Source organism: Paralichthys olivaceus, chromosome 4 (assembly GCF_024713975.1).
Source record: "Paralichthys olivaceus isolate ysfri-2021 chromosome 4, ASM2471397v2, whole genome shotgun sequence".
In the NCBI taxonomy this organism is placed as follows: domain Eukaryota; kingdom Metazoa; phylum Chordata; class Actinopteri; order Pleuronectiformes; family Paralichthyidae; genus Paralichthys; species Paralichthys olivaceus.
Genome location: NC_091096.1, coordinates 7,639,776 through 7,664,134, shown reverse-complemented (window position 1 = coordinate 7,664,134; position 24,359 = coordinate 7,639,776). Strand labels below are relative to the sequence as shown.

Here is a 24,359-nt window from a genome sequence, read left to right as displayed (position 1 = left end):
TTAATGTACTGTGAAATACCAGAGGGTCGTTTTACTCAGCATTTATATAAACATGTATATCAATATATAATCAATGGTAACATAAGAGACGAGAATGGCAGAACATAATCCACGACATTAGGCAACAATCTGGAGTCAATTTAAAAAAATGGAAAAGGAGGCGGCGAGCGTTTTTCAAAGCTGCTGAAACTGCAGACATAAAGCTCATTTGAGTGGAAAAGCTCAGACGAACACGAGTTCAAAAGTTCATTCTATTATATGTTGGTGAGACGGGAGCAGACGGTGTCAATTGACTGACATTATAGCACATTAAAAGAGGGAACATTGCCTATGTTAAAAATGCAGCTTTGCACAGAAAGGGATTTCATGGATACTAGAGCTGAACATAGCAACTGTTCTGTTACTTTTCAAACAAAGTACCGAACATTTGCGGGTGTTGACGCAAACTATTTGAGTTATTTGTGATTTCCTCTGTTTTATATCATTGGAAACTTAACATTTGTGGCTTCTGCACTGACTTCTGTTGGAAAAAACAGAGTTCACAGCTCAGACTTTGCCTCGTGTTCCTGGAAGGTGCATGCGATGGGTCATTTTCAAGATTTTCAAAGAATTACCCAATTATGTGAAACAGTCACTGGCAGAATAACTGTTGGTTGGAGAAGTAACTAAAACACAACATCCAAATATTTGACTTCTGATTTCCAGACATGACAAAGGTTAAATGACATTGAATTTAATAAATGTGGAGAAATACATCTGTAGAGTTGTGATTTATTAACTAGAACCTTCTCTTAGAGAAGAATAGTTTTATTACAGACAATAATTGACACAACATCGATCATTTAGAACATTGTTCTTCTGAAACTGACAGCTGGGCCGAAAAATGCTCCGCACCAACCAACATCTGTCCACCGACTTACACCATATTTTCTGTAGCCGTGGAAAAAATGTCCAACACAACCATCAGTCAGATTTAAATTGGTTTGGTGTTAATAATTATGGCACAGGAATCGTTGTGCCTCCACTGTATGATGGAAAACAATGTTTTCTTAATTTGAGATGACATATTTGTGTGTATTCCAGGAAAGAGGAACAAAAACACTGGTTTTCACCACATAATAATACTGCACTGTACATTAGTCATAGAACTAACACAATACCTCCTTCAAAAAGCACTGTACAATGGAGTTTGTTAAACAACCTGACCCTTACAATGGCAGCACATGTGCCAGTGATTACTCATAAGGATCACGTTCAGCACTGTTTTCATTTACCATATCGACCACAAGCTTGTGACTCAATTATTCGAAATTACTGGCTCCATCCACTTTACTGTAATGGTTTCCACAACGATTGAACAAAGTAGCTGAAATTAGAAGGGATAGCTTTTCACCCACTGATACTTGAGCCATGGAGAAGTGGGTCATCTCTGCTTTGATAACTGCTGTTTTGGGCAAAATGACAAAATCTGTTCCCACAGTCACAGATAGGCATCTCTGAGGTAGCTGGGTGCAGAAACAAGATGACAAAGCTCATAGCACTTCAAGTTTATCCGTCTCTTCCTCGCTGCATGTGTCCAACTTCATGCGTGGAGTCATTCATTATTTTTTATGTGCCAACCCCATTTTTTAGGATTTTCAAAGTTCACTTACTGAGAAGTAATTCAGTAGATGATCTACCTTTGAGCGATCTGAGAACTTTCTCCTGATTCAGTTAGTTCAGATGCATTTCTCTTCTGCTGTCTCTGTGTTCAGTGACATCTGGATTGCAGGATCTTTTGGACGGTCCCTGATTACATCTGTGCCTTTTCTGCTCTGAGCTCCAATACTGCCCTGCTCAGACGATAAAGAAGCTTGTGAGTTTCTGACCGAGGAAGTTCGTGAGCCAGAGAGTCTGTCTGCTTTACGACAGCTTCCAGGGTACACCTCACATCCCTCTGGCAAGTAGAGGAAGGTGTGGGAGGTGCTGTTGACATCTGGCATAGAGTCTCGGTTGGAGATGACCGAGGAGAGCTGATGAGCATCTATACAGTGGAAGTTTCCCTGTCTCTGTTGCCCCCTTGCTCCCATTTTGCAAAACAGACACTTGATTTTCTCAATGAGTTTGAGGAGAACAGCCTTGCGCAGCAGGATGTAGATCCAGGGGTCCAGAATAGGGTTGAAGGAGGCGAAGCGTATCGCTCTTAGATCTGGGTTTTTCTCCAAGATCAGCTCAACTGGAGTTTTGTAGAGCTGGTTTAAAAACACCTGTGCCTGCAAGGAAAGCAAGAATAGTTGCTGAGTAAATGGATGCATGTTTTAAAATGTTTGCAAGTGCACAAGTTTGGATGTGCACGTGTATTTATAAAGAAGAGTGGAAAAGTGAGTAGCCAAGAAGAAGAGTCACCAAGAGTAAGAAAGGAGAAATTTAATAAGAATATGTTTGAACTTTCCTCCCTACCACTTGAATTTTTATAAAACTCCATGAACAGATTGTTCCATGTTAAATTTTGCGAAGACAGCTGTGCGTAAAACGTGCACAGTGGATAGAGGAAAAGAGGAGAGTAATGGCTTATAAGGGGGAAATTGTTATTTAAAGCAAAACAATTCTAATTTAACTTTATTTTCTAATCGCCCACACAGATATGGGTAAAATTGCTTGTTGAAATAGTTCTAAAAAATAATTTTGTACGTAAAAGAGTCATGCGTAAAACGTGCGTAATGGTTAGAATTAACACAGTGAGTGGAGGAAAAAGAACTTACAACAAGGGGGATGGAGCAGATGAGCACCACTGCCGATGTGCCTATAAGCAGAATGACCATCTGAATCTCTGCACCGGCCAGACGCCCAAAGCTGCGTCCTCTCCTCCGCGGATCCACGTTTCGCCCCACGTCGGTTCCCAGCGACATCCTGCGCACGAAGCGCCGATGCATCCTCATCAAAGCCACACACACCAGCACGTTACAAATAACAGTGGCGAGAATCAGAAGCGAGCTGAAACCTGCATACATGTAGGAGTAGGCTGCATCGCTGGTCTTGTTGCTCCTCCACTCCAGAAAACACCAGGTTTGCGGGTATTGTTTCTTCACCTGTCCAAAGCCCATAATCGGCAGAGCGCAGAAAAGCGCGTTGGAGATGTAGATCGTTAGCAGAGTTAAACCCGCCAACTTCTGGTCCACATAATCATTGTAGAAGTATGCATGGTTTATAGCGATGTATCTCTCCACCGACATGGCACAGATGATGCTGAGTCCCGCCAGAGAGAAGAAAAGCATCGTGAATCCAAAGTACTGGCACAGCGGGTCGTCACCGGGCCATGATCCTTTCACATAGATGGCGATGGTGACCGGACTGGCCAGCATTGTGCCCAGCAGGTCCGTGACGGCCAGTCCACACACCAGCGTGTAAAACGTGGTTTCCTTCTGCTCTTTGCGAGTTTTACAGAGAACCACGATGGCGATGACATTCCCAACCACCCCGAAAATAAACATAATAGACGGAATGGTCGGCACCATGGTCCTCCCGGTCATCGACTGATTATTCATTGTTCTGCCCTTTAGACGCAGTTCAGGACGAGTGAAACAACTTTTCCTAACGCCAGTATTTCCAGTCTAAAGCTTGAAACTCATTTGAACTTGACATTTGCCTGAGTGACATTGTCAGATAAAAAAAAAACACCTTGCAACTTATCTCAGAAGACAAACTTTAAAGAAATGTCTGCGTGCCATAGAGCCTCTTCTGCCTGCTGCTGCTGCTGTGGTCTGCGACGTGTCAGTGGTGATTTGCTATCAGAGACTCAAAGATGTGCAAGACAGGAGTTCACTCACCAGCACAGAGAGATAAAAGCAGACAACAGACACCAGTGACTTCATTGAAATGAGGCTCTGCCTTCAAGCTTCCTGCAGGGTTCAGTCCCTCCCCTTCACTTCACTTCACCCTCATCAGCTGTTCAGCCTGGTGCAGGAGAGGCCTTGGATATATTGTGTAACACAGAAGTTCATTAAAACTCACTACAAACGTTCAACAACAATGGTTTATTATTACTATTAAGTTAACCAATAGGCAATCTCAAAATCTGAAGTGCACTCTTTGCTGTTAAAATTAGTATAAAGAAAAATCATATTGAAATGTACATTTTGATGACTGAACTGTGTCTTGTATCTAATTGAAACATATGATTGGTTTATTCCATGTCGAATAAATTCATTATAAATCAAAAAATATTCAGTTTAAAGACTGGTGTGAAAAGTTACACTTCCACTGTTGAATTAAGAAAAGAAGCACACGTTGAGATATGTATCTCTAAATTATTTTATTTACTCTATTGATTTGATTTCATCACAAATTTTCATTTTTACATTTGATCACACAACTGAACTTTGAAACATCTTAAAAAAAGTTTAATAGAAATGTATTCTGGACCCATGCAGAGCTGTAGAAACTCTGCTCTGTCTGTCCTGCAGACTGATTAAGACTCAACAACCTTTAGGTGCATTACTGAGGACACTGCCAAGAGCCAATGAGAAAAAGATTCCCACATTAGTATTGTTGCAATACACCCCCCAACCACACGTGGGAGCATAGAGCTGCTGTGCAGAACTTCACCTGTTGATTGTTTAAGAAATCTTTTGCCATCTGGTTGTTAGTGTTTCACATTATTATTATTATTATTTAACAGATTTTTTTTGTGCTGATAAGCAACTTCCCTTTTTGGTGAGTCTAATTTAAAAAAAAATAAAATAAAAATAGTAGAAGAGTGTGAGTCACTAAAATGTTACTGTTCCATATTATTTCTGTGCTTTTTAAAAATTTGTTTGCAAATAGGTTTAAAGGAACCAGCTCCACTCAGGTGGGTGGGGCTTCTCTGTACTGATGATGTCAGCAGTGGGCGGGGCAGACCTGTGTCAGGAGCTCCTCTGCATGTTGTGTTGACCCTGAACCAAAGTTCAGCTGCATTAGATGTGATCAATCACCTTGGACTTGTTGTGAAAGCAGGAGGAGGTTGTACGTTTTGAATAACATGACGAAGAACTGAGTCTTGAATAAATCCGGAGCTGCAGGAAAAAAAAACACAGTTCCCCCCCTCGTCTAGTTTACAACTGTTGCACCCTGAGACCTTAAGCCCTGATGCCTGACGTCATCCCGTCAGACTGACCCTGTGTTCTTGGGAAATGCACTTGTTGTTTCTCTGTTGCCAAATTCTGGCATTTATTTAAACACAGAACAGGGAGAAGCCCTTTGAGATTACAGGCATGTACATAGTCTTGATAAAATAATATATATTTATATATTCAAACATTGACTGTATGTAACACTAGTGTCCTTAACATTACTTAACATCCTTGGCTGTTTTGCTATGTGTTGTTGTGTGTATGTGCCACTCTGTGCATACACAGCTTATTACAATATATTTTCAGCACCCTGTTGTGCTCTCCTCTGTGAGTGCGTCTGGTTCCAAAGACATGCAGAATATGCTGTAAGTAGATTTGAAAGATTAGGCTTCTCATGAATGTGCTTTTCCTGGATTTGTTTGTTGAAGTCAGATAACCTGCAGTGTGATTGCACTGTAAACTCAGAGTAATGACCACTGGCACTGCCGAGAGAATCAATTATCCTGTGAATACCACCCAAGCTTATGTTCTGTAGATAGACAATTGCATAGCTGAGTGTGGGTCCTTCTGTGTGTATGTTTGTTTTGTATGTTTTGTTTTGCTGCGCAAAGAGAAATCTACGTCCCAAACACACTATTTCTTCCAGGGCTTTAATTCCTGGAATTTCTGCATTGTGTCATGGAAAGGTTTTGTTGGCTCTGTAGACCCCTGTAACCTCAAAGTGCTGTCAATTGGTGGAAAACGCTCTTTACTTTTTCTTCTGTGGTAGCTGGCACGAGTTTAACTCAGTTTCTACGAACAAGAGAGAAAATTACATAAGGGACAAGAACTAGATATACAAGTACAGATGTGTGGCACACTGCACTGTATTTGTCACTACGTGCAGGAATACCTCTGGATTAGTTCCCTCACAACACTGCATCTGTTTCGCTTTAACACCACTGATGTATTTCTCAGATTAGGGTTTGCCACAGGCCTTTTGGTTTGTTAAAACAACCTCCCTGTGGAGTAAAACCCGGACTCTGTGGACAGATACAGACACATGAAGGAAGACCCTCTTCATTTAGAGGGTGGAGATCTGCAGAACATGTGCAATGAGGGATGTGACATTTATACATTCATAACACGATAACCAACATAATCACGATTTACATGTTTTGTCATTGAAATTACTCAGATACTTGCAGGTAGTTCAAACTTTGACAACCAGAATGACACTCGACAGATCACATTCCTCCGCCAAGACCAGACGGTCCTGTTAAATTCGAGATGCACCAAATTTTGTCCCACTCATGAATATCAATCATCTAAATAAGTGATTTATTTATTTATTTATTTTCTAACAAACTGACAAACAGATGAACTGGGGTGAAAACATAACCTCCTTGTCACAGGTAATAATTAAAGCAGTCATGATAATCAGTGTGATTGATCGGCTGCCACGAGGTCCATTTAAAAAGCTGCTTTGGAGCCTTTGATTGTGTCACATGGTCATCATCAGCTGAGGGATTTTAGGTTTTATAGCATGAGTTCAAATGTACATTTTTTTCTTAACTCTTTGAATACTTCTCACGGTTGTTAGTTTACAGTAATAGTATATATGCTGCCTATTAATGAAAAGCAGATGAGAAGAATAACGTTATTTAGCTTTAGCTTTTTTTTTACATGTACTTAGCTTTTGTTTTTGTCTTTATTTTTGTTTATCTCTGTTTGTTTGGTTTTTTTAACTGTTTGTACTGAGAGAGCTAAGAAAAAACTGAGTCCAATTCCTCGTGTGTGTTCACATACCTGGCAATAAAAAGTGATTCTGATTCTATTTGATGGTAAAATAACTTCTGACAGTAGCAGCTCAGCACAGGGGCAGGGAACAGATAACTTAGCTCTGTCCAAAGCTGATAAAATCACCTTTAAAGAGCAATAATGTTTAACAGGTCACATCTTGTTTGTGTTCTGCACTAAAATTAGAAACCTGGATGGGAGACTGCAGGAAGATGCTGGCTCCAGCTACACATTCACAGAGACTATTATTATCAGCCATCTCACTCTGGGCATAAAAGGAATATTTCCCCAAATGTTTCAAGCTGTTTAAACTGTTATTCATACTGTAGTGACATAAATGGAAACGCCTAGTTACCTGGAAGGGTGCTAAGAAACATATGGCCTGTTAATAAGAACAACAAAGCAACAAAGAGTTTTGAGCGTCAATCCTGGTATTTTTTTCATTTCAAGCACAGAACTGGTGTTTCCAAACAGAGCTATTCACAGTTATCTGAAATCAAACAAAACTTCCTTGCGACTTGACTTGAGTCAAATCTGTGGACTTGGACTTTAGTCCCAGCGTCTCTGAGAATAAGTCCAGGTGGACAGGTTGTTGCCCCTGAGGACTCTCCGTCCGCAGCTTGTTTTTAAACGTAGAGTTTAGAGAGAGTTTGGATGTGTTTATTCTGGGCTCTGCTAGATTTGTAGATAACATCCGTGTGCGATCTCACTCAACATAACAAAGTCGCAGCACCGAGAATCAGATGTAAACTGTTTGAACTGGCACCGACACTGGCATGTGATGCCAACATGAAGACAGAAACACTGTCTGCTTTTTGAAATTGTTTGCAGCAAGCATCCGATCGAACTGTGCCATCAACTTGCATGGACAGTCGATTAGGTCATCACATTTAATCAGATCTAATCACTAACTCCTTTTTAAAATGTATATCGACAACTTCTGTAAATAACCTTGAGCAGATCTGAGCATAAATCATACATCTGATGTCAACATTGCTCTTTATTGAGTCGTCATCTGGCGCACGTCAAACCAAGAGAGGAGAGTTTATGCTTCAGGCTGTAGGGCTGTAAAGTTTGCTAGAAAAAAAACATTGGCTGATGCTCATTCAAGTCAAAATGACACACTCTCATGCACTATACTCCTAACATTAACTTCACACAGTAATCTCCCTGGCTTTCTAGCAGGTCAGTTTATCCATCCATGGGGCATGTTACTCCTCATGGCAACGTTCAAGCAACAGCCACAAAATGGGAAGTTGCTTTAAACGTCAAAATTCATCCAAACAACTCAGATTCGTGGAAAAAACTAAGAGTCCTGAATCGCTGCAAGTTTCCTAACAAGTGTACCCGTGTTTGGAGACGTTATGATGGTAATCATTAACAGGGAGCGAGAGTCAAAGCTACATTAGGAACATTTTCTGCTAATCTTTACATGACCAGACAACCTCAGCTGCTCATTAGAGCACAATGGAAAAACAACAAAGGCTGCAGGATGTTCTACTGAATATGATGCATAAATTAAAGAAAATGGTGGGTAGCGTCTGGCAAAGCACCAAAACAACTGAGCGAAACGAAACCAACGCTGCATCTTATTTCATCTGCTCATTTATATTCTATCTACTCAGTTTGTTTGGACACAGTTTGTGATTCCTACTGTTTCACTAAATGGGAACATTCAGTTCCATTCATTGTAATTTAGGGAGCAATCTAATCTACCTATACTTGACATTGTTTGGTTTGTGTGTCTGACGGCAGCATGTTGTTGGTGATATTACTTCCAGCATCACCTTCAGAGGCAAAGACTGCAGCAGGCCTGCAACCTAGCTCAGCTTCTTTTTTGTCTTCTCTGGTTTGAAGGGATGGTTCATCCAAAAAGGAAAATTCCTTCATTATCTACTCACCACTGTGCTGATGGAGCGGTTGATGAAGTGTTTGAGTCCACAAAACATTTCAGGAGTCTCAGGGGTAAACAGAGTCCAATACAATTAGGACCAATTCTTTAAACAGAAAAAAACAACAGAAAAAACAGAAAATGGCTCCATACAGCTCCTCTGGTGTCATCCAAGTTTATGCAAGCCCAAAAATTGAGTCCACCTCTTGTTGGTCAGACTTAATTTTGGTCCCCTGGTTTAGACCATGGAGCAAGGAGCCTTTCACACGTTAGTTACAGTCAGACTAAACTGAAATAAAATCCAGAAGTCTGGACCAAACAAAGTCGTGAGAAATCGCCCTGTGTAACATCTTGTTAAAATCTACTCTGACACTAACAGGTGGTTTCAGTTGATTATTCTGTTGCAAAAGCAACCATCACTATTTTTAGTGCATGACGCAGCATTCATTGTTTAGCACCGACAGTGTCCGGGCCTGAGCTGTTGCTGGTCCAGTTGTCAAAACCACAACAACCAAGTCCCACTTGGGACATTCAACAACAGCTGTCTTTCATGATAAAATGCCATGCTAGCTGTCCATGTAATGCCACAGGATAGAAACCCCAAAGCCAGATGAACACACGTGTTCACCAACTGCTGCTGCCTCCCCTCAACATCCTCATTTTGACATCTGACGTCAGACAGGATCTGTTTGATTGGCTAGGACCTGTGCTTTTGCATTAGCGTCTATTCAATTTGATTGGCTGGTGCCTAAGCTTTTCTCAATTTGTGGAAACACAATGTGCGTCCTGCAAAGCATGACGTCACATCAGCCCACTCAAAGTGAATGAGTAGCATTTCCGGTGAAGCCCCCAACCCGGTGATTGCTGTGTGTGTCAATAGTAAATGGACTGTAGTTATCTTCTCTAGTCTTGAGACCACTCAAAGTGCTTCACAGTACACACACATTCATCCTATGCATCAATGAGCAGCACCTTTTTTTTTTTATGAGGGGCAATTGGTTCAGTATCTTGCCCAAGGATACTTCACATGCAGATGGGGAAGAACGGGATTGAACGGCCGACCTTCTGGTTGGAGGATGACCGCTCTACCCCCTCAACCCCAGCTGCCCCAGTGTGTGCATGCTGACAGATATGGCAACATGCTGTACCCTATGAGTTGGCTACTTAGCAGGAGAGAGACCATTGACCTGTTTTCAAACTTGACAAATTAGAATAAATAAATTGGGCCGAGGAAGCAGCAGATGTTTCAATAGCAGCTGAACTTCAACGTCATGAGAAACTGGGGTCAAACAAGCAGATACATGTAAAGTCAAGCTAGGAAACAAGCTTGCTGATATTTTCAGCTTCTTTTCAGTGTCCTACCTCGTGGAGCTACAGCATCAGGCCGGTGTGACAGCTGTGATACGTCCCGCCAGAATGTGAAGTCATCATTAAACACTGAGACATGTGTTTAAACCACATGTTGGGTCAATACTCTTAAACGAAGCTGCACAGATAAAGTGTTATGGCATCGACTGGTCAGAGGTTGAGAGAGATACAAGAAGTGTTTATTGGTTGCAGAGCATTAAGCAGCCGTCTGATATACAGTCATGTTGATATCCAACTATCCACAATGCACCATGTGGTCCAATAGGGTTGTAGAGTCATCTTCCAATTTCATATCACAGCTGGGTTATCACAGTATACTAGATAATATGCAGAAGATAGACAATATACAAGATACAATACAAAAAATATGTTGTAACTTATGTGGTGATTTTTTAATCAGTCATTGATCCAATATCCAGTATTAATTAAAATTAAATTAATGGTCTATTTGCGACCAGGGTGTGTATTTACTGAAAAGGATCAGTAAGCTTTAACCAAAGTACAAGCAATTCTGTTAAAGCTCACTGATCCCCACTCACTCCTTGGTGGAAGGACGCAGTGTGGATCAGGAAGGAAACCCATTAAGTGTAGGTACAGAACGAGATCGGGTTGAGGATTCAAGATGTTCTATTCACTTTTAAATTCTTTATAAATAATTGATAGCTATTGCTCGAAGAGTTTAATTTAATATTTCAGTTGATTTCCCAGAAAATTGTCTGTGAATCTTGATGAAGAATTTCAAGCACGTATAAGGAAGTGAGATCAGGAGTGTGTGCAATGTGGTGACGCTTGATTGAACTTCATCACCAACAATCATTCTGACACTTTTCAAGTGTTCAACTAAATGCAACATTACAACATTTGTTTTAGCAACCGTTGTCCAAACGCGTGTGTCGTCATCCCCATTTTTACCATTAATTACATTTTTTCACTTCTCTTTCCGCCCCACCTTCATGTGAAGCCATGGGCAGCAGCTGTAAACACTTTTGTCATTGACAAATGTGTTTTATCAGTGTGAGCGGGTTGACAGCTTTGGGTCATGGCCAGGATTTGTGTAATTTCCTCATTTCAACTTCACACACTTGCAACCCATCAGAAGGAAAAAAACAATCACAATTTAATTGATGATTGTTTGCATATGTCAGCTTTGATAAAGTCCAGACAACATGAGGCTGCAAGAATATGTTAACCAGTTGTTCAAAAACACCTTAAATCATGTTGATACAACAAACAGAGAACACGTGTTGACCATAGATACAGATTGACAAAGTAATGGCTCCCCAAAAGTGAAGCCAAACCATCTTTATTGCCCCCTAGTGGCTGGCTGCACTGTAAGACATACATCCCGTACCCCCATGTTAGTGGATGGGACATGGACCAAAATTAATGTTTTTTAACCAAATTTGGTTTTAATTAGTTTTTTTGATGCTTTTTGATCACATGTATCGGCGGGACCTTGATTCCGTGGCTACACACAACAATCACTACTGAAATTAGCGCATTTCAAAATTGTTTGAAACTACAAACTTAACAAAACATTAATCTGTAAATAAGGTGAACTTCTAAAAACTCAACTTTCATAAGTTGAATCAAACATTTTAATTGTTTGAAAATGTTTACACTCATCAGCTGACGTTGACAAACTAACAGACAAATGAATCCGACAGCAGATAAATCCCATGTCTAATTAGCGCAGTACGTCTATCTAATTCATTACAGTTTAATATGTGAGCAGCACACCATGTGTCAGGACACATAAAAGCCACTTATATCCCCAGAGCAAACAGACAGACAAATTAAACGTTATTAGTTTTTCACTTATCTGTTCAAAATGTTAAGATATGAGGCAGCTGACCTTGATGAGTAATGAAAGATTAATAAACATGTCTCTCTGGAGACTCTGCTGCTCTGAGCCAAAAGCAACACAACCAGCACGCATTTCATTCTGCAATCTGCTCCACAGAGCGGGAGACAGATACTCTGTGGTCTGCCATCTCTGATATAAATCACTGTTACGAATCAGAAATAGGAACCGAATCCTGTTGACCTCCGTTAAAAGAGATGGAAAACAGCATAGTTTGTGTTTGAATGACAAGGAGAAACTGCAGCCATGGGAAAGTTAAATCTAGCGGTACAAAAAAACATGAACATACTGTTCAGTGTGGATACAGTACACACTTCATCAGATGAGGATGTGCTGCCTTAGTTTTATCTCCTCCGACCAGCTGAAGTATTTATTCTACGAGGCTTTGTGGTGGAGATACATTGTTGATATAGCAGCAGGTGTTCTCTGTCCACGCTCTAATGCATCATCCATTTTCTTTTTCAGATTCTACAAAAACCCATGAAAACCCACACACAGACACACACAGGCCTATTAAAACACTCAGAGGGCTCTGGGCACCTGATAACCAGTGACATGGACATCAAACTTCCTGACACCTCACCTGACTGACTTCATCACCAGTGTTAACACACCCGTCTGTGAAATGACGGCCGAAAACCGATGACGGTGAGAAAAGTAAACACCCCTTTTACTTTCAAACCAGTGACTTTATACTAAGTCCGAGGAGCTAAAGGAGACTGGATGACCCTTTTTTATTATTGCAGATTCGTCGTTTAAAGCTTCTTAGTGCGAGATAAACACAACACACACAAAAAACAAGGCCTGAGTGTTTTAACACTAATGCAATGCCTATAAAGCCTCATCCCACTTTAGATTTAACCCCCTCTAATGCAACATCAAGGGTCATTGCACCATCTTCTAATTGAATCCTGTGTTAAATTAGCAAAAGACAAAGGAGGAAAAAAGGTGTGAAAGATCATATAATCAATATTTTCCCTTTGCTGCCATAAACACTTAAGAGGTAAAGTCTGGAAATAATTATAAGTTAATTTTGTCTTATTGCTTTTAATTCCTCTCTTTTCAAATAGAGCTGCAAAAACAACACAGTGCACTGGGTTTCATGATCCTTCATTATAACACACATATACAGTAATTAACTTCAACCCTGCACATTGTCCTTCTGCTATAATATTCAATAGAATACTTGTATTAATCCGCACCTTAAAATAGTCCCCATACCACTGTATGATTTACTATAGTTTGGTTACTTGCTAAAATCTACACTGACCTGATTTGGGGGAGTTTTAGCACGTTTATTCAAATGTAATATAACTTTACGACTCGTTTTTAAAGTTTGACTTCCTCAGCATGAGCAAATTACTTTAGGGACACTCGGTCAGGTGACGTCGGAGAGTGAGTAACACATTTTTCAATTTTTTTATGGGATTTGACCCAGGGCCTGACAAAAAGAGAAATGCAGAATAACACCAACTGTGTCGTTAAGGGTTCGTTACTCACACAGACTGATGATGGACAATGACTACATTTATAAGGACAGCAATATTACAACATCAACCACTTCACAACAGTCTGAAGAAGAAACTGCCATGGAAACAGTATTTTCTGACGACATTAACCAGAACGAGGTCATACTCCAAAATAAGCAACAATCAAATTAAGCAATGTGGAGTATTCTAACCTCCGTCACTTTACGTGGACATGTATACGAATGAATCACATTGAAAAGTCCTATTGGAGAATATGCAGCATTTCGACATGTACAGCAACTGCTTGATGTCATAATTAGGCCATGCTCTGCATGTAAACAGGAATATGAACGGAATATTCTATTAGTGGCTCATGTAAATAATACAAAACAACTTAATACATTCAGTCAATAGTGGATGATTAGGGGTCCATGCGAATGTAGGAAATGACCCTCGGATTTTGGCTCAGTAGAATATTTTCACAGCAGTTTGCTGTAAACCTGTAGGATCGAATTGAGAGGAGCTAGTTCCTGGTTTACAGGGACACCTGATAAATCTGGGACTTTTTCACTAAATTAGTTTCACCTGCTTTTCCTGCATTCACTTTTAAAAACATCTGCTGCGGGGAAAAAAAAGCTCTATACACATCACAGTGGAGACGACACTCTGGTCGGTCATGGCAGCCAGGACGGAGCCTCGGGTTCACAATGGTTCTTGTTTCAGGATTTTGTGCCATTCATTCATACTGGACTGCATACCAGGCTGTTTCCCAAGATCATGTTCTGAATACTGAATAGTGAGTGGATTGAATGCATTATGTGCAGAACCACAACAGCATTTTCTTCTCCAAAGATCTATTATCTTATCTTTCTGCAGACTCTAAACAACATGGGCTTTTGTCCATTTGCCAGTTAACATGTGCTGTTTTTACTCATGAGTGCTGGTCGTGTGTCAGCTGACATGTTCATATTTTAACCTCTTCTATCACTATGCGTCTAACCTGGACCTGCACTGCATGATGCATGTTTATTCTTTGTGAACGGAAATGTTTCTGGTCACAAATGCATTCCTTTCGTTCCATGCACAGAGTTTGTTTTTCTCTAGACCGGTTGATCAGCAAAGAATTCTTGTGTGCGATGCCCCCTTTTATTCCCAGAGATGCTTTTGACTGACAGAGACACACTCACAGTGTGGGCAGAGAGGAAAAGGAGTGGGAGGATGTGATGTGGAGAGCTTTCCCCAGCTTCTCCCTTCTTTTTGATTACATGAGGTCACCACAACCATCAGGCCTAACAATTGATGTGAGCGTGTGTTCCAAAAATGATATCATCCCATAGTCCTGCACAGAAATACAATAAAAGTAGGACAGTATTTCTGTGACAAATGAACATGGAAATTATTTTATTGTGACATTATACTTTCAATTAACCCAAATTAACTTTATAAAAACAGAGCAATATTTATCAGCTACAAAAAACAATAATTGACCATTTACAACAGTAACTAGTGAAACAACCAGATGTAATATTTCACAATTTTATTTGCTATCTCCTACACATAAACAACTTTTCTGTACATACTCTGAGGACAGATCAGTGGTGTTGGTTCAGCTCCATCTTCATGCCTGCTGAGCTGCAGCTTTGGCAGCTAACCTCTCCTCTTTCTCCTGTTTGGCCTTCTCCCTCATCTCCTTCTCTCTCTGGATCAGCTGCCTCTTCTCGGCCTCCCAGGTCTGCAACCGGCTCTCGTACTGCTCCAAGTCTGGTTTCTCTGCTGCAGCCAGGTTCTGCTGGGCCAGAGTGCTCACCAGTTCCTGGAGGGAGGCAGAGTCCACTTTACCCTGAGTCTCCAGCTGGCAGCTCAGCTCCTGTGGAGGCAGAGAAGCAAGAAAAGGTTGAAGGCGTCAAACGGTGACCTCACTACATTATTTAAATAATGAAATACATTTCAAATACTCCAGCTTCTGTGAAGACATTGCTGAACCCCCCCAAAAGCAGACAGATTTCCTTGAGTCTATAAATATGTTAAGGTCAATTTAGAAATCAGTGTTATTAAAACATGTAATATTGCTAGAAAGCTTTTCACAAATTTCCCACAGAATAATTCTTGGATTTTGATGAAAGAAAATCTGTCACATTTAGGGACTAATATTTATGAGTGTGTAGGATTTGGTGCAGCTTGATTTAATTCATTGGAATTTAACTGGTGTGCCTTCCATGATTAAAACATCAATGTGCCCAAAAAGAAAGGGAAGTAGAAAAGAATAAAAGCTAATAGACAAGGATGAAACTGCGTTACTGGGACGGAAATCTGTCCAAAACATTTGTTAGATCTTCAGAACAAACAAAAAGCATCTAAGTGAGTTTAACACTGAATGCAATTAGAACAATTCACAGGACGAGTGTGGTTAAAAACACTTCAGCAGCTCCCTTAAGTAGCTTTATTTGAATGAATTGGAGAGATGTAATGAAACTTCCTCTGCCTTTTGACAATAGAACAAAGCAGGATACAATCTTAAATTGAAGAAGAGTCATCTTCACCTGCAAATCACTGTCTAATTATTATCATGGAGATGATGCCAGATGATGCCAATAATTTTCCAAAGCAGACGATTGGGTTTTAAACAGATGAAAATGTTTCATCATCCCCTATTTTATTTGCTAGTTGGATAATTCAATACACTGACGATTGTCTCATTACTTTAGGTTAAAGTAATTTTGTCATCAAACACTGTAATTTAGCTCAGACTGAATATTTTTCTTGATAGTGTGTTTAATCCATCCATGATCTATACGGCTTATCCTTTAAGGGTAGTGGGGGGAGCTGGAGCCACTCCCATCTGAAATTGGGCGAGAGGCAGGGTACATCCTGGACAGGTCACCAGTGTACTGCAGGGCTGAAATACAGACTAACCCCAATCTACATGTCACAGGGAGAACTGCAATCTCCACACAGAAAGAACCAACCAAGAACCTTCCTGCTGTGAGGTGTTAACCACAACTGTGCCATCCATGTTTGTGTGCTATACTAATGAAATAATAAAAAAAAAAAAATAAGATTCTAAGATTCTACTCAAAAACCTTAAGTTACTGATGACAGGAATCACAGTAAAATAGAAACCCACCTTGAATCTGGTGACGTACTGAGGAAGCTTAGCCTGCTCGGCCAAATCCTCTTCATCTACCGCTTCTTCTTTCTTGTCCTCCTCTCCTCCTGACTCCTCTCCGGAGGACTCAGAGTCTGAGGTGGAAGACAACTCCTGCAGCAAGTCATTCACGTAGTTCAGCTGAAAAGAAATTGAAATGAATGTTAGGACGACAATTTTTTTTTAAAATCATTTTTTATGTTTTTCGAATTAATATGACGTGAAGTTTGAAATCTTCTGAAATAGCTGTTAGGGCCTGAAGACTTTTTGTGTGTTATCATATTACCTGATTATTTGATATGTTCAGGTTTTCCTTATTTGACTGATGACGGAACAGGCATATAAAGAGGAAAGAGGGTGAAAACAAGTCACCTCTTTTTCTCAGAGACGAGGTAAGATTAACAGTGACCTGAGGTGCCAGTCGCCAGCACCTTCATTTGAGATGTAATATTTCCTCTGTGTCCTGTGGCGTTATCTGCTCCGTCTACATTATTGCTGAGCCGCCGTCTCGCTGGCTGCATTAATTCCTGTTGCGGTAATTCTCACAGACATGCTTGGCGCTCCAGGCCCTTCAGAATCTCATTAGACGTGAACAAAGCTCAGCTATTGGACTGGACAGCGCAGGCCGGATTAGCGGCGCTACACCCGGTTGCATGTACGTGCATACATGTAAAAATAAAAGCAATATGACAGCATGTGTGTTCCATCTCAGCGGATGAAGACCGTCTATGTCACACACCACACCTGGAGAGTAACAGATGTCTGTCTCTATTGTGTGTGCGTGTGTGTGCACGTGCGTACGTGTAATGATGTTGAGCAGAACCACAATCAATCTTTGACACTATGCAGCATTTTCACCCAAAACACACGATCTCTCAGCAATAATCAAACACTTTGGGAAATGTGTTTGTTTGTCGTCACAGCCTGAAGAGGAGGTCAATAACAAACGTCCAAGGTTCTAATGAGCACAGGGTGTTTTGTTCATGCTGTGTGTTTGTTATCAGTGCTTGTATGAGTCATGTTTGTGTATTATGGTGCACTGTTTGTACTGTTATTCTCTTCTGCCTGTAACATACACCACATGTGATGTCACTGATATTAGGAGTTATGTGTGGACTATGACAGAGACCTGCTAATCAGAAATAAGCCGACCTCACAACACTGCATGCTGTGTTTCTTTCATTCATTGGCGTGGACGTGTTTAGCTAAGCTTGGTATAAAAAGGGTACACTGCTGTCCTAATTTTATAAGAAAACAAGAATATGGTTTCCACTTCCTGCAGAGCCTTGATTTTATCGTGTTTTCTTTTATACTAGTGCAGTGGCAGTTCTAAATACGTCTGTTTGGACTGGGCTGTTTGTTTATCCTGTGGTGAATATGATTAATGGTTCTGGAGATATGCATTCCATATACAGACGGACTGTCATTTCTGACATTGCAACTATTTTGCTCCCATTGTACAGATTCTGATGCATCTATTCAGGATAATGTAATCTCAAATGCTAACACCATGCATTGAACTGCAGGGATTAATATCACACAAGAAATTGAGCGGGCTGTGAATTAATTGATGTAGCTGAAAGCAGAAACACTGAAGAAAACAATATCTACTGTGCTTATCGAGGTCAGAGATACAAATACAGGGGACTGGATCAATACAAGTCAAAGATCCAATAGTCACCTAGGTTTCCCAATGATACTGTGTTAGTGCTTGAAAACAAATACAATTAAATAACAATCAACTTTGAGATCAGTTATTTAAATGTCTATGTTCTTACCATGTCTTTGGACAGCTTGATGTCATCAGAAGGAGCAGCTACCCGCTCCATGACAGCCAGCGCTCGGTCCAGATATCCACGACCCCAGAAGAGAGGCATGCCTCTGAACACGGTGTGTATGCCCCTTAACATCTCTACTTTGCCTAGATGGGGAAAAGGAGAATGAGAATAAATGAGAGGGAGCATAATGAAAGTGTGTTGGACCAATCAACCATTGCAAAAATAAACAAGGTAATAGGGGAGGAAACTTCAGAACACACACCTAGGAGAGCATTTCCAAGTAGCTGAGCACTCAGGCCAACAGAGTTGTCTTGCTTCAGTCCACAAATGAGCAGCGACGCACCCAAAGCCCGCTCCTCTGACATCTGAACACAGCGAGGAACAAGTGCACACATTTCATCTGGAAGCACATTGGTTGGTTCTGCTACAAACATTCACACACTAATGACTTTCAGGAATCCATTTTTCCAAAATGAATAAAGCCCTCATACATCACTCTGAGCATCAGCAGTCATTCAACATGTCATTGATGACTTTACCGTAGGAGTAATGTACTGCATTCCTGCCAAGAGTAAGAATACTCTGCTATCATTTATTTTCATAAGGCCGTCCATGTTGCTGCGGCTGCAGTTTCACTCACAGTGAGTTGTGGTCTGGCTGCGACATAAGAGCCCAGAGCGTAGAGAGACAGAATCTGAGTGGAGGGAAGGTCGAAGGCCTCTTGAAGCATCACTTCTTCCACCACAGAGCACGCACCTGTACGGTAGAGACATCATGTCAGGGATACCCTATAATGTCATTGTTGCTGTTCTCTAATGACGTTTTGTTAGCATTGATTTTCTTTATTTCTGTCTGTCAGGCTGCTGTTTTCAGATATTTCCATCTAAAATAATATTTTTGTAATGCTTCTCAACCTAATTGTAGCAAATATTACAGTGTTTTTAGGACAAGAGTAGGAGAGAGTCAGTTTAACCCTGGTCAAGTTAAAGCGATACTGAAACTTTGTGTTCTTTGATGAAACACTTTAATATCACTTGTATTATCAAATTTCTGAAGAAACCGCTCGCGTGTGTGAATCTGGAAAGCTTTCCAGGGAGAGGAACTTCAGCCAAAACTTAGCGATGAAGTTACACTGGGTACACAGGATAAAACTGCTGCTATTCTATATTTTTCCTATAATGGAGAAATACTAGAGCCATCATTATCCAAGTTTCCATCATAATTTTAAACAACTTATAAGAATATAAGCAAATAGAAATGCAAATAAATGTATGTTACGAGCATTACTGTCCTGTCAGGTGTCATCTAACTACTACAGAGGAGGAGGGCAAGATGAGACGATGTACTAACGTTATGGATTGTGTCTGTAGTCTTGACTGAAATAAAAAAAACTACGGTGCCCTACATTCATTGTAATGAAGACTTGTCATTCAGTGCAACAATGTGACTCTCTGATGTGTTTTTAATTGTTTTTGGACAATTATGAATCACCATAAAAACAGAGGAATAGGACAAATCAGGTTTTGAAGTGAGTGGGATCAATACACTGTTGTGTTTTAAGGGGTTTTGTTGACGGTGAAAAATATAATTAAGTAACTCCTCCTTTAACAGTAAAGAAATGTCAGATTTGAGCAACAGTTCTGAAGAGACACAGTCATAACAAACAGTGAACTCAGCATTTTATCAGAAGAAAGAAACTTTACCACACACCTGGAAACACTGTGATAGAACTATTTGCCTTCATTAGTTGAAAAACGACACTGTTTACTGTCTAATGTCAGAGACGTAATCAGGCTTCTCCTTTACCTCTGTCTTTTACAAACAAGGGAAGAAATGTTTAAAATATGATTTTAGTGATTTGACAGGCAGCTCCCACTCCTGGCATTATTCACAGTCAACAAACACGGAAAACCGCAGCAGCTTGTACTTAATTTCAACTGTCTGTCTGTTTTTTTCCTCCGTAAATCTTTCATGGGAAAAATGTTACTTACTTTTAAAGTCTCCATCCTTTATGTAAGGATCTATGAGCAGGTTGAAGGTGAAATCATCTGGAAATATTCCATACTGGACCTACACACACACACACACATATACACACACACACAAACAAACACACACTTTGAATATTCACGCCACATACATAACTCGATCTTTTACATTATTTATCCTTCAACATTGTTTACTCGACATGATTTGGTAAAGACGTTGTATACCATGCACAACAATAACAACTGCAGATTCCTACAGCATCACTGACACCAATCAAAACAGGCAGCCATACTGACAGAGTATACACCGCTTTACCTCACTGTAAACACATCACCGGCCAGTTGATGTCTCTGCCTTTGGAATAATGCAACGATTCCCAGATAGTACGACTCATTCAAGAACAGTACACATGCTAGGGAAATGTCAAACATGTTTGATGTTATTTGTGCTGCTCAGATCGGTTTGAAAATGCATCTGGGTTGTTAAGATGGGATCTATAATCTCCCGTCCTGGAAGATAACTGCAGCTGTCAGCCCTGATCAGAGCCGCTGATTACATTTCCTCTCTGGTTCTGACGATGAGCCTCTTCTAAATAACAGAGGGAATAGAATATGATGCGTGTACCTTGTTTTTAAGCGTGTACAGGGATTTATCCCTGGCCCCGTATTTTAGACACTGTCTGATCCAGCAGTGAACAGTCCAGTCTCGCAGGTACCAACAGTTTGGACTGTGACGAAACCTGGAGGAATAAAAAACACATGTATGTACACATATATGTACCTGAATGGCCCCAACAGTCCTCTTAAATTCAACCAAACTGCACCAAATTCCACACTCATAGATATAAGTTCCAAACATTTTTTCATTAAGATCCATGAATTATTCCCTGGATCTAAACACAATTTGAATAGGTTCTCTGACCCGCTTGCTTAGAAACAAACAAACCAGCAAACAAACAAAAAGGGGTAAAAACAAAACCTCCTCGGCGGGGGGGAAATAAACATATAAATCTGCACACAGCTAACAGGGGGGATGTGAAAAAGAAAAGAAGTAACATGCAGCTGTGATCAAATGTCACAAATGTGTAATAAACCTTTTAGCTGCTGAATCACACAACTTTGTACAGAAATATCACCAATGTGTGAAAACCAAACGCATCAAAAACAGTTCAATGTGTTTTTTACTCAGAAACTTTCCAAAGTGGAGAGTTTGTTATTCAGTTCTAACTCAATTATGAAAATGAATGGGCCTCAAACAAGTGTGTGATTGGGAAATATCCTAAGTCTTGTAATCACAAGAATGGGTGCAGATTCCAGAAGAGGGAGTAAACAGGAAAGTCTGGAGTTGCCCTGAACAAAGAAAAGCATGTGACCGAACATAAACCAAAACAGACAAACCAAACAGACAATTCATTCCAAAATAAGCACACAAGTTGGTGAAGTGGACCGAAACCAAGGCAGCAGCAGATATCTGACAAAGACTCGCAGACGCAGAAAGAGTAAAACTAATTCCTCTTACTTGTAGAGGTAATACTCTGCTTGATCTACTTCCTCCCGAGATGATATGTTGTCAACAAACTGAAACACAAACAGAAAATATAAACACATTTGTTAGTTTAACAGTGGCAGGTTTGCCACCGAACAAATGAAACAGTCCATTTCAGTGTGGACACAGCTTACCCGCGACACAGTCAGAGAGCTAACTGGTAGATTCTTGTCATAGGTCCTGTCCATCGTGGCAGCCAGTTCAGCTGAGTCCAAAAAAACACACACAACACTATTATTACACAGTTTAACATGTAATAAACAAGCATTAATCAAAATGTTAAGAATTTATTTTATAGTAACATATCCCAGTGGTAACACCTGCTTAAACAGATTTTCATGAAACTTGGTGGAAGCATTGGACATGAGCCATAAACAAGCCATTACATTTTGGTGTGGATCTAGACAAAGGGGCGGTTCCAGGAAATGTTTGTCTCTTTCTTAAAGATTTTGAGATATGGTGTTTTATTTTACATTTTGACGAATTTCCCAGGGAAAAATTGATGGATCTTGATGCTTAAATTGGGCATAATTAGTGGACTGATTTCTATGAGTGTATTTGGTGCGGATCCCAAAAAAAATCTAGATCTAGCAGATGGAATTTCACTGGGGGCGGGCTCTTTTCAGTGACTGTACAGTAACAAATAGGGCTATAAACCTGTAACTACCACTAATGTGTAGTTGAGATAATCCCGACTCAGTAGGGAATCACCAGTTTGTATGCTTCATCATCAGTTCAGCTCGATTTAAAGAAATTCAAATCTTAATTTAAATTGAGTTGATATGGGCCATGATGGGCTGAGTGATAATCATAGCCATTCTACTGAACGCTTATCAATCAGTGCACCGTGAAGCTGCAGTGTTACACTGCCATCCTGTGTTGATCACACGCACACACAGTATAAGCTCCACTACAACACCTAGTCAGTCCTGCAACATTGAATGTGTCTTAATACTAAATTAAAACAACAATAAACTGCACTCTCAAAATGTTACATAAAGCACATTTATTTATTTGTTAAATCAGGAAATATGTGATTGAAGAGGAAAATGCAGATCTAACCTGCCGTTTATTTCAATTTTCATTTCACAAACAGTATTTAGCATTAGCAGTTTGATAAGCAGCGAGGTGTTCCTAATAAAGTGCTCGGTGGGCGTAGGTTCCCTTCAGTTGGATCTCTTACCCAGATTATGAGGGTCCTTCTCTCTCGCCTCCCACAGTCTGGTGTCGGTGTAAGCTGCTGAGAGCAACCATCTTCTGACTGCAACACACAAACACCATCAGGTCACACACACACACACACACACACAAGCACCATCAGGTCACACACACACAAGCACCATCAGGTCACACACACACACAAACACCATCAGGTCACACACACACACACAAGCACCATCAGGTCACACACACACACACACACACCATCAGGTCACACACACACAAGCACCATCAGGTCACACACACACAAGCACCATCAGGTCACACACACACACAAGCACCATCAGGTCACACACACACACACACACACCATCAGGTCACACACACACAAGCACCATCAGGTCACACACACACAAGCACCATCAGGTCACACACACACACACACACCATCAGGTCACACACAGGAGGACATGACTGGAGGTGAAGCTGTGGCTCGCAGCCTCAGTCTCAGGCTGTGTTCAGAGTCTGACCTGACAGAGACGGAGAGAGACGGTTCACTTTGGCAGCAGCAGTCACACATCGACTCAACACGGAGGACGCCATCTTTGGACGATACTATTTCCGAGTCCGGGGGAGGACCGCGGCATGTTTCTGTTTCCTCCGAAATGACGTCAGAGGGTCGTACCAAAAGAAAAGACGAGACGCGGTGAACTGAATGTAAATCCTGCAATGTTTATTTAAATGATTAATTATTAACAATTATTTATTTGCGCGGACAAAGTATTTTAACAAAACCTTCTTGAAGACAAAATGGTAGATGATTTTAAAAATGTGGGAGTTTACCATAAAGTTAAAGCGAGAAAATAAAATGATTGGAATTTTAAAAAATATATAAAAACTTACCCTGAATGAGTTAAGTTGGATATTTTCACTTCAGCTTCTATATCACAGGTTATAATATCACATGAAATACATAAAAGTGACAAAAATTAAGTATTTACTTTCCATATTAAGCCCAAAGAAATATTTATGTCCATCTACTGTCATATTACAAGAGACATACTTTTGGTTGTATGAGCTGTTAATATTCAAGCACTTTTACCTTAAAACATGTATTTCTACAGACTCGTGTAATTCTACATATTGTATTTTTTTAACAATTTTGGTAGTGGAATCTCATGTATGTATGTGTGTGTGTGTGTGTGTGTGTGTGTACTTGTGTGTGTGAACTGTCTTTGTCATGGGACTTTTTTTAGTAACATATTATCACTTCATGTGCT

General features: G+C 40.4%; 2 protein-coding genes across 2 annotated transcripts; both read right to left on the bottom strand.

Annotated features, from left to right (window-relative positions):
• Positions 1 to 717: 717 nt before the first annotated feature.
• ptger4a (prostaglandin E receptor 4 (subtype EP4) a) lies at positions 718 to 3,791 on the bottom strand. Its single transcript, XM_020099108.2, has 2 exons — positions 2,742 to 3,791; positions 718 to 2,252 (listed from the first exon to the last, which is right to left on the bottom strand). Exons 1-2 carry the CDS (start codon positions 3,522 to 3,524, stop codon positions 1,719 to 1,721), a joined length of 1,317 nt encoding a protein of 438 aa, XP_019954667.1. The 5' UTR covers positions 3,525 to 3,791; the 3' UTR covers positions 718 to 1,718.
• Positions 3,792 to 14,832: 11,041 nt separating this feature from the next.
• On the bottom strand, positions 14,833 to 23,767 carry mrps27 (mitochondrial ribosomal protein S27). The gene is made up of 11 exons (XM_069523512.1): positions 23,610 to 23,767; positions 23,102 to 23,179; positions 22,053 to 22,123; positions 21,892 to 21,950; positions 20,998 to 21,112; positions 20,376 to 20,454; positions 19,025 to 19,140; positions 18,647 to 18,749; positions 18,385 to 18,527; positions 16,586 to 16,747; positions 14,833 to 15,328 (listed from the first exon to the last, which is right to left on the bottom strand). Exons 1-11 carry the CDS (start codon positions 23,680 to 23,682, stop codon positions 15,080 to 15,082), a joined length of 1,248 nt encoding a protein of 415 aa, XP_069379613.1. The 5' UTR covers positions 23,683 to 23,767; the 3' UTR covers positions 14,833 to 15,079.
• Positions 23,768 to 24,359: the final 592 nt, after the last annotated feature.

Excerpts from the sequence above, each read along its gene's own strand:
- ptger4a (XM_020099108.2), bottom strand. The coding sequence starts at position 3,524 with ATGAATAATCAGTCGATGACCGGGAGGACCATGGTGCCGACCATTCCG. Across the intron at positions 2,253-2,741 it reads TCTGCTCCATCCCCCTTGTT|GCACAGGTGTTTTTAAACCA; the intron begins GTAAGTTCTTTT and ends CTTTCCTTGCAG.
- mrps27 (XM_069523512.1), bottom strand. The coding sequence starts at position 23,682 with ATGGCGTCCTCCGTGTTGAGTCGATGTGTGACTGCTGCTGCCAAAGTG. Across the intron at positions 23,180-23,609 it reads TCTCTCTCCGTCTCTGTCAG|TCAGAAGATGGTTGCTCTCA; the intron begins GTCAGACTCTGA and ends TGTGTGTTGCAG. Across the intron at positions 21,951-22,052 it reads GCTCTCTGACTGTGTCGCGG|TTTGTTGACAACATATCATC; the intron begins GTAAGCTGTGTC and ends TTTGTGTTTCAG.